The sequence below is a fragment of the Toxorhynchites rutilus genome, chromosome 2, assembly GCF_029784135.1.
Source record: "Toxorhynchites rutilus septentrionalis strain SRP chromosome 2, ASM2978413v1, whole genome shotgun sequence".
NCBI classification, from domain to species: domain Eukaryota; kingdom Metazoa; phylum Arthropoda; class Insecta; order Diptera; family Culicidae; genus Toxorhynchites; species Toxorhynchites rutilus.
Window position 1 is genome coordinate 316,070,522 of NC_073745.1, and position 11,191 is coordinate 316,081,712.

General features: G+C 36.1%; 1 protein-coding gene across 1 annotated transcript; it reads right to left on the bottom strand.

Moving 5' to 3' along the window:
- Positions 1-9,000: 9,000 nt before the first annotated feature.
- Positions 9,001-10,524, bottom strand: LOC129770611 (retinaldehyde-binding protein 1-like). Its single transcript, XM_055773558.1, has 2 exons — positions 9,413-10,524; positions 9,001-9,350 (listed from the first exon to the last, which is right to left on the bottom strand). Exons 1-2 carry the CDS (start codon positions 10,151-10,153, stop codon positions 9,096-9,098), a joined length of 996 nt encoding a protein of 331 aa, XP_055629533.1. The 5' UTR covers positions 10,154-10,524; the 3' UTR covers positions 9,001-9,095.
- Between the last annotated feature and the right edge of the window lie 667 nt (positions 10,525-11,191).

Here is an 11,191-nt window from a genome sequence, read left to right on the forward strand (position 1 = left end):
TTATCTTCAAAATAAAGAACCCATAAACTCATTGCTGTTGCTAGTATAGAGGCTTTTAACATTCACGTTTATTCGCGTTTAGCCTTGGATATATAAAAAAACATGGGTGTCAATGAAAAAAATCGGTCCTAAAATTTCAAAAAAGTTACCCTATACGAAATGTTCACCACCTCGAAAAAACACCCTATGCTGAATTTCAGCTCAATCGGACTTAAGGGAGAGTGGCGCAAAGCGTTCAAAGCTTGAGTGTTTTGAAATCGAAAAATCATTCATTCGAAAAATCGGAGTTTTCGAAAAAAGTTTTTGATTCCAAATGTCTTAAAATTGCATGAAACGTCGAGATCTAGTGTCATCTGGAAAAAAAAATGTTTGCAAAAATCGGCACTCTGGGAATTAGTTTTTTCTCGGAGTACGAAACAAAAAGTATGGTTTTGGGTGCCAATAAAAATAGTTATTTTTATTTTTCATTCGGAACTTGCAATGAAATGTTGATTTGGACGATAATATACTCTGTGCAAAATATTAGCAAAATATTATTATAAAATTTTTTTTGGCAAAAAAAAATTCGAGATGACCATTTTCATTGGCACCCTAAAATATATATATCTCCCAACTTTGTGCTAATAGTTAGGTTAGCACGAACTTTCTGGACCACCAAATAAAATTAACAGTGCAAATTTGTTGTTTCGTTCTAAATGTGTGGTCTGAATAAACATTAAATAGATAGAAAGGCTCACAAGCGTTGCATGTATTTGATTCATCTGACAATATCATTTTTCCATGTATCTTATTCAGAGAATTAAATTAATACATTCAATTTTCTCAGTATTGGAAAGAGATTTCCCAACAGTTTTCATGGAATTTTGCGTATCCAGTTTTCGCACACAGACGGTTTAGAATTACTGTCCACCTTGATGTGTTTGTTACCTTTGGAGCAATTGCATGATAGAGCTTTGATGTTCTGTGAAATAATACATTTAGCAAGCGAATCATCATCGATGGCTGAAATATTTCGCGCTACAATGCAGCCTGCTTTTAGGCGGACTATTATTGTTGCTTTGAACGAAAAATTGGGTCGATTAATCTATTGTTGGCTGGACATCGACTTATGTTCGATGAACAATATTTTACAAAAAAAAACTCTGTTTTTGAACGTATTGTGACTAAAATATCTTAATTTAATTCATTCATATATTTATATATTACAGATGCTTCTTTGATATCACTGAAAAATATAAATATAAGACCATATAAAGTGAAAGATAGTCTCCTCTAATTCGCACCGCGAGTGACGTGAGATAACAAAGTGTCTTGCCTTGTTCTGGAAGCCACCATATTTGTTAGTTCCTTTGTGATACGCGAGTCTATAACATATGAGGACATCTAGTAACAAACTATAGTTACGCCATTCGCCTTCGAGGATACTGTGACTTGTTCCATCTCACCGCGCGGAATAGAAGGATTGAATTTCAGAAGGATATTTTGTGAAATAAGCTGAAATCAGTGATACGGCAAAATATAACGTTTGATCTACATTATATTTATTCCAGACCATTTTTGTAAAGTATTGCCCAACGATAGCCATACATTTTCTCGCATATCTCTGGCGATTTTTGGGTGTTAAATAAAACTGTACTAATCAGAAGTTAACCAACCATGAAGCCAATGTGCAATTCCAAATGAAATCGTCCAAAAAATGCAGATTTTAAAACATGTATTTTTGATTCGAATGAATGTTTGTATTCCGTTTGGGTTGGAGGAAATATGAGTTTTCCACAGCAATTGGGATTTTTTTGACTCAAGCGTAACTTTTGAAAAGGGCGTATCGATTTTAGTAGGAGAAATCTTTGATAATTTATATCTCAAAAACTATGAGTCGTATCGAAATAGCGTCTTAGAAAGAGTTATGTGCGATTCACATAGAACGTCACGGAGAAGAACGTCTACGTTCCGTCAACGTCTCCACCAATTCACACATGCAGTCAATACTTCCACCAGCCCGTCACGTCAAATGTCAAACGAATGGTTTATTTAATGTATTCATGGTGTCGCCATCTACAACAATTTTAAATTGCAATGCCCTCTTTCGAATCAGCATGCCTAGAATCAGTCCTAAATTTTGAAAAATTCAATGAAAATCATTGAATTAAAATGCTTGAACCCCTTAGTCCGACCCTTATTCAACAATAATAATAAATAGAATAATTCTCTCAACTAGTCGCGAATGATTTTCACTCCGAAATTTGGAGGTAAGAGATATATTGGCATAAAAAGTACAGTAAGTTACTTATAATGCGATATGCTGAGGCACCACTCAGTGTCGCACTGGAGTCGATTTTGACCAGTAATTGGACATTAGCGACTGGTGGCGACTTTCGATGTGGGGCCATAATTTGGGCCCCGAACTCAATATTTACAAAAATGCCCAATTAAAGGTAAACATGTCTAATTAAACATGTTGCATCACAGATCTGTTCAATCAGCTTAATGTTGATTCAGATGTAAATTACTGTACAACCAAATCAACACAAAAGCCGAGACACAAAGTCCAGACAAAAACCAAACGAGCCGTCCGTCTCCGTCAATTATTCTTTTCTACAAATCCTGCCGGTCGTTTTCGTTGAACGTATGCTGCCGGGTCGTTACGTTGCTGGTGTATGTGAATGTTTTCATGAGAATTGCATGGTAGAATCATTGACGTATCGTGACGTGACGGGACGTGAACGTGACGTGTATGTTGTATGTGAATCGCACTTTATAGAGTATTGATGTCTAAACATGAAAAACATATACACTGAGAAAAAAAAAGTACTCTTTTTTTATTTACAAAAAAAACTTGCAATATCCAAAATACATATTTTTAATTTTTTTAAATTTTTTTCATATAAAATAGAAGTCATGTGGAAAATTAAAAAAGTGGGTCCAAGATGGTAAAACTATCTTTGACGAACTTTGTGGAACATCGAATTTTTATGAATATCCGAAACTTCGAATTTTTGCTTGTTAACATTTTTAACAACAAATTATGATTTCTGATGTGATTTAAAACAAAAAAGCTCATTATAAATCTCCTTCTAAATGTAGCCATTCTCGAGATATTTAAAAAAAATATTTTTAATTTATTGTCTTTTTTATAGTAAATATTCCCTTTTAATATGTTTGTCGTGTTATACCGTCATGTTCATGAAATTTTATAAAAAAAAAGTTGCTTATAATTTCCAACAACTATTCCAAATACATCATTATGGTAAAAATATATGTTTAGGAGTTACGTTGAAAAACATTCGAAGACATGTGGGTTAACACAAAACGTAGCGATATTAAGAAATCTTTTTTTATCTTAATACAAACTTTTAACATATTATTCGTGTTACACAATCAAAACACGAACAGTAGAATTGAAATCCCAACAACAAATACACCTTGTTGATTCAACCGGACGTTATGGGTACAAATATAATCAACTTGTTTACGTTATGCCTAGATTATACCTGAAGTCAGGTATCTCTGAGCTACCTCTGTATAGGTATATAAAGTCAGGTACCTTTAAGGTACCTCTATAATGTATATAAAGTAATTCATATTCAAACATCGTTCATCAGTCGGACAATCTTCCTTATAGAGTGAATAAAAGTATACCACAATGGACTACAAATTTTTTTTTCGTGTTTTAGACCGTTTCGGAAAAACGGTAAGAAATGTTCATCTGAAAAACGTTTCTTAACCGTGTCAATGATTGAGAAACTTAAGTCAATGGGATGCAATATCCTTTTAGATACATCTTTAATAATTTGCGGATAATGCCGTTTATCTGTATACTCTTCCAAACCAAAGCAGTGTAATACTGAGGAGCAGATCAGTACAGCAATAGGAAATACTTTAGAAGAAGTATCATCAATAGTTTCAGTCGTTTCAGCATCTTCGCAAGATTCCCAAAACAGCAATATACCAGAGTATTCCCGAGCGTACAACATTGAGCTATTCAACAAGGGAATCGCCGGTATTAACGTTTCACCAATAATGACGAAAAGACTTGGACAGGCTAGTTACCCCGAACAAAAATCCAAAGAAATTTCTAAAGGTATTTAAATAAATCTATTTTCCTTTTCACATGAAGAAGACGAAGAGTCGAACTTTAAACAAAAGGCAAAAGAGTTTGATGAGATTATCAATCAGCTCAAAGAGAAATTTGACCACACAGAGACAACAAGATCAGAAAAAGTTAAAATTTTAACAGTTTTGCCTAAGTCTTGGTCCGTGCAAAAAAAAAAAAGGAAGAAGAATTAGGCGTTAATAAATATATGGCAATTCAAGCCAAAAAACTGACAAATGAAAAAGGTGTCGACACCACTTAGCAAATATGGACCAAGTTTAAGTGAAGATTTTAAAAGTCATGTTTCAGAATTTTATAATGAAGACCATATCAGACGATCTTTACCTGGAGAAAGAAACTATGTCTGTAGACTGAAGCCAAAGATGGGAAGCGTCAACACATCCAAAAAAGGTAATTAATAAAATCATTACGAGAAACTTTCTACAGATTCAAGGAACTTATTCCAAATTGCAAAATTGGATTTAGCTCTTTTGTATCAATGCGTCCGAAGTATTGCAAATTGCTGAGTAGTTCAGGAAATCATAACGTTTGTGTTTGTACATTCAATGAAAATGTAAATCTTATGCTTCATAGTCTCAAAAAATATTCCTTTAACATTGAATACAAAGAATATATGGAATAAATACTATGTAACATATCAAATAGATCAAAATACTGTTACCTTCGTGAATGTAAAAAATGTCCAACGATGGACGAGTTTGGAAACTGGTTTCTAGATGAGCTTCAGGACCGCAATTTAATTGAAGTCACTTATGCACAATGGATTTCTACTGATCGATGCGACATAGAAGCTCTTGTAAAACCAATGGAAGAATTTGTATCGTATTTTTGCGAAAAATTACAAAAATTTCTTTTCTTTCATGATTACATTAAAACACAACAGTCCACATTTCTTAACAATATAAAAGCTAATTTGCAAGAAAATGAGGTTGTTGTGATTTGCGATTTTTCGAAAATTATTCATTTGTGCTTCAAGGTGAAGTTCAAAGTCATCACAGGAACAATGATCAAGCTACAATCCATCCATTCGTTGTTTATTATAGAGATGAAAAAGGTTCTCTGGCAAATTTAAGCTTTGTAGTTATATCTGAAGTTTTAAGTCAGGACACAATAGCTGTGCAAGTATTTATTCCTAAATTGGTAACATTTTTGAAACAACAAATGCAGGTAAAAAGAATAAAATTCATGTCGGATGGTGCTGCATCCCAGTATAAAATTAGGAAAAACTTTGCGAGTTTATGTCAGTTTAAATCGAAATACGACATTGACGCTGAATGGCATTTTTTTTGCAACATCACACGGCAAAGGACCTTGTGATGCAATTGGTGGTACATTAAAACGGGTGGCAACAAGAGCTAGTTTGGCTAGGCAGCATGAACATCCGATTACGAGTGCAAAAACGTTATTTGATTGGGCTTGCAAGCGAAAAGAAGACTATCTTACAAAATTGCCATTTTCATATATGTCACAAGAAGAATATGATCAAGGTGTGGAAGAGTTGAGTAGCATGTATGATAACACCTAGCCAATTCCAGGTACCCAAAAGTATCATTCTTTTGTAACTGTATCCGAGAATGAAGTAGCAGCAAAGTTGTATTCTAACGACAATGCAGCAAGCTATCATAATGAGTATAGAAATATAAGAAAATAATGAACAAATTAAATTATGTACAACAAAATTGTTAGTTGATAAAAATAAATGTTGATAAAAAATAAATGCTAAAAATTCTAGTACTAATAATTTAGTATCTCTTAAACTCCGATAGATAAAGGAATTATTTGACCAAATTGTAGAGTATTATATATTTTCCTCTTAAATATGTTGTGTTCTGTTGGCGCAACATGTATAACATGTTAAAAGTTTGTATTAAGATAAAAAAATTATTTTTTAATATCGCTATATTTAATATATTTTTACCATGATGACGTATTTGGAAAATTTGTTGGAAATTATAAGCAAATTCATAAAATTTCATGAACATGACGGTATAACACGACAAATATATTAAAAGGGAATATTTACTCTAAAAAAGACAATAAATTAGATATATGTTTCAAAATATCTCGAGAATGGCTGCATTTAGAAGAAGATTTATAATGAGCTTTTTTTGTTTTGAATCACATCAGGAATCATAATTTGTGGCTAAAAATGATTGTTAACATACAAAAATTCGAAGTTTCGAAAATTCATAAAAATTCGATGTTCCACAAAGTTTGTCAAAAATAGTTTACCATCTTGGACCCATATTTTTTATATTTTCTACATGACTTCTATTTTATATGAAAAAATTAACAAAAAAAATTAAAAAAATTGTATTTTGGATATTGCAAATTTAAGTTTTTTTGTAAATAAAAAAAGAGTACTAATTTTTTCTCTCAGTGTATATTTTTTTCATGTTTAGACATGAATACTCTATAACTGTTTCTAAGACACTATTTCGGTACGACTCATAGTTTTTGAGATATAAATTATCAAAGATTTCTCCTACTAAAATCGATACGCCCTTTTCAAAAGTTACGCTTGAGTCAAAAAAATCCTAATTGCTGTAGAAAACTCATATTTCCTTCAACCCAAACGGAATACAAACGTTCATTCGAATCAAAAATACTCATGTTTTGTCATTTGTCGATTTCATTTGGAATTGCTCCTTAGTTTTACACATGTTACTTTTTGGCAAGTAAACTTTTCCTCATAAAACTATGTTTTTATTCATAATCTTTCGGAAAATCACAAAAAAAAAAGCTTGTTTCCAATATTTCACATAACAACATCAAGTTTAATTGTCCCATGTTGATATTCTAGACATAACTGTCCAACCATGAATTTTCAAACCTGTAACCAGGCTTTATTGATTCAGTGAGGGGAACTTTCTCATTTCATCAAACAATAGTTTACTGCATATAAAAAATCCGGTGTATTGCGAAATTGAAATGCTTAAAGCTTCTGGCAGACAAATGCGCTAGAAAACTTTGATTGCGTTGGCGATATCTGAGCTCCCATCGTTATGAAAGCTTCAGGCTCAGAAAAGGTTTCGGAATTGATTAGAGTTTTACACTCACGACAACTGCTGTTCGGTGATGGCTTCAAAAATATACAGGGTGTTCAACAAGTTCGAATACACTTTAAAATGTGTTAAAACATTAAAATGCAAGATATTCTATTCTGCGTCAATTTTTATTGAGGCAATGTTTATTGAGAACCTTTACGACATATTAGCTGGGAGCACTCCTTTTTGAGCTGTATGACGAGCTTGAGACGTTTCTCTAAAGAATCGCGCGCAGTACGCACCTGGTCCATCGGTATCTCGTCCCAGATCTTGGAAATAAGTCGCCTCAGCAAAAGCTGACACCAATACCAATACACAGAATGCACATGGTGCGCACCTACACAACGATGAGAAATTGTATTCGAACTTATTGAACACCTTGAACAAACTTACAGAAAGGTCAAAATGGGTGACAATTCAAGTAACGATAGCACTATTGATTCCTTTCCACGGTTGCGATGCCAATGAAGTACTACAACGAGCGAACCCATACATATGGCCAGAGTGCTTTTGGACAGTGGATCGCAGGCTAATCTTGTCTCGGATCTCCAATAAACGATTACTTCGGACCGATTAAATCACTTTTGCTGGAGAGAGCAGTCCAGCCATCATCGACTATCCCAATCGGCGGCTGGAATCAAAGATTCAGAGATCCAGGAAGCAGAGATCGACAAATGGGTTGCGATCGACATACTCCTCGGATTAGAATATTTCTGCGAGCTCCTCCTGCTCAATGCTGGCCGGCTACAAATCCAGCGTATATTCAACGGGCTTCCACTGTTTATCGATACAGAATTCGGTTGTGTTGCAGCAGCAAGGGTGGGCCTAAGTCAGATGAATTCAATTCTTGTTGTCATGTGGTGGTTGGCAATGTACTGGAACAGAGGATCGAGCGGTTCAGGACCCTCGAGGAGATTCACGATGTATCGCAGTGCTCGAAAGCAGAAAAATACTGCGAGAACTGCTTCTAAGTTCTACGTTTTCTTGAGCACAAAGTGGCGTTAGTAAGCTCGAAAAGATGTATTCACACGTAGATGTGCATCCGGACGACCACTCATTTTAACGCATTAGCTGATGATTCTTCCTACAAATCCAATTACCGTTAACATTCAGTTCGGCATCCTCGTCTTCCTCACCATTCGATCAGTTGCCAGAAGACAAAAGTGATGAGATTTCAAGAAGATTCATGCGGATTCAGAGGAAAAAGCACTCCTGTTGAAAGAGAACTTTAGCAACTGTTACCAAAGGGTGATTTTCGGTAACGCTAATGGATCCCCAGTTCGAATGACATGTTGGAAGGAGTGTCCGCAGAGAATTTGAGGACGCAAATGACTTGACGTTCGAAAAGGCAGAGCAGGTGAAGGCGCTAGGTATTCAGGATGTACTTGACACTGTCGGTTGGCCCAATCGGTTGCTGAACAAGATGCTCGAGGTATTCGGTCTTTGGACGATTTATTGATCCACTCGGCTATATTGCTCCAGTCATAACGCGGGTTAAGATTCAGATGCAGTAAGTCTGTGTGGCTACTCTAGGTTGGGATGGGTCACTGTAATGAGAACTAACGGAACTGTGGGTGCAGTTCTACGTACAACGAATCACGTCATGAGGAGTCGTGCTGTAGGACCTTACCGGTCTGCAATACTGGTTCATCAGTCCTGCCTGATTATCACTACTTGATCAACACTGGAACAATCTCACGCGGTTTGGTGATCCACCCAGTGATGTGACCCACATAACGTTATCAGCAAATAGAATTGTATTTCGCTATCCGATAGATATTATCTCCCTACGCTATAGTACAGTAAAATTACAGTTTTTAAAGAACAATTCCTCTTTATTATACCTAACCTAGCGAACACACTTTTCATCTGTAACAAACACACTCATTAACAAACACTCGTAAAGAAGATGAACATCATCTGTAACCACAACTTCAATCCACCGTCAGTTTACGGAAGCTACCGACCGCACCAGTCTCCAGCTCGGCATCTGTTGTCTCCTGCCAGTACTTAGAATCTTTGGTGATTTCAATATCAAACTCGCTCATTGTCAACAATCGGCCGCGCAACTTTTGGCAGCGCTGCTTGAACTGCTCGATCAGTTCGGCCTTTGGAATCTTTCCACCGAATTCCTTTGGGAGTAAGTTTTTATCTAGCACAGCGTACAGTTCATCCCAATTATTGTGGCACTGAAAAAAATAAATGTTTCAATTAGTTTCCTTTCAATTCGAATTCATAGGGCATCACTCACGAAGACACGTTCTCGCAGCTTATCACTGAGCAGTTGCATGGCGAAATTGACGATGGTGGCCGTAGCTCCGGGAGTGTTGACGAAATGGAATTCCTGAATCCGCATAGGTGTGGCCTTGTTCAGATATCCCGCCAGAGCCTTAATTTCATTCAACGTAACCAAACTAATTTGGGCCATCGTCATCCCAGTCAAATCGTAAACATGAACTACTCCAGCACACTGAGTATCACTTTGGTCCATCAAACTCTCGTACACCATCATGTGCATACGCGTAACATGATGGGCTGCGAACTTGGTTGGATCAAGCTTCCCTGTTTCATTGAAGATCATAGCGCGACCCTTGGCATCACGTTCAGGCAGTGGGAACAAATACCCAGTGTCAGCGAAGGCATTAAGCTCGGGATCTTCGATATCCAGTGGGTAGAACCATTGTGGGTGCACTTTTCTGGCAATAAGAAACCGTTCCAGGACCTCAGTGGCGCTGTTGATCGAGTACTTTTTGCTACGAAGGAATCGAAGCAAAAACTGAGCGTCGGTTCGGCACTTCTTGATGTGGGGATGTTTGGCAATGAATTCCCGCATTTGCGCCAGACTCTGGCTCCGAATGCTATCATCCTCACGCAGTTGTTCAGCGGCTATTTTGTGGTGCATTTCACTCATCTCCGTAATCCGATCGTCATACTTTTCCGGCACCTTTTCCATACTGGGGACAGAGTAGAGAGTATTATCGTCGGCGCACATTTTTGGGCTGTTTTCGCTGGCTTATCACTGGAAACTGCTTAGGTCAAACGTCGAACACCAACTGACTCCAGTACGGGCGGAGGATTTACTATTTATTGTTAACGTTGCGTGAGGTTACGCTTTTTTCCGTTTCTGCTCCAGCTAGCAAAACACCCAAGTGGTCAGTGGCATCACATTAATTTCAACACACGCATTTTAATGGAGAGCAAAGGAAGCTGAGGGCTTGCGTATAGAGAAAAAAAATAATGTGACTTAATAGAAATGATTGAAAGCATACTTTACGATCTCGTCTGCACATTACGGTGACAGCCTTTTCGTGAATATCATGTTGAGAATCAGTTTATTACATTAGAACTGTGGTATCTAAACTCTTGAGTATGAAGATTGTTTTTCAATCTCAGTTAGTCCAAATTTCTTTTCCTTGATAATCATGACCGTAAACATGTTTATTTTAGCAACATGATGTAACCATTTTTAAATGAATGTTAATGTATTACACACCGTGAATTGACTGTAATTCATTCGACATTACTAAGATTCATTCTCTGCTGGCAATTGCTAACAGAATTCTTCCACATTATTTTTATCTCATGTTAAAAGATCACGCGAAGAGTCACAATTAGTGAAAATTTTGCCCATTATCATGGACGATAATGATACGCTTCAGGTGTCTGTCAAATTAACGGTTTTACTGAGTGTGATGAATTTGTGATGCAACTCCACGAAACAAGAGGCGAAACATAGGAAAACATTAAATTCAGCGCTGCATGAGCCTGCCTTTGTAGTTTGTCAGTGCCTAAATAGAATTAATTATTGATATTTTTGGGAAGGAAATAGTTACTGTTGGGTTAGTACAAGTTCTCTATGTTTCGAAAACGAAAGTATGAAATTAATATGTTGATGGCTAAACAGAACACACGACTCAAAATTGGATTCAAAAATCTTACTGGAGATTTTTCGTTTGTAAATAATTAACGTTCTGATCAAATTTCTGGAGTAAATGATGAAAAAAATTAAAGGATTGTGTGGGTCATTGAA

Coding starts and splice junctions, on each gene's coding strand:
- LOC129770611 (XM_055773558.1), bottom strand. CDS start 10,153: ATGTGCGCCGACGATAATACTCTCTACTCTGTCCCCAGTATGGAAAAG. Junction 9,351..9,412: donor AGCTGCGAGAACGTGTCTTC/GTGAGTGATGCC, acceptor TATTTTTTTCAG/TGCCACAATAATTGGGATGA.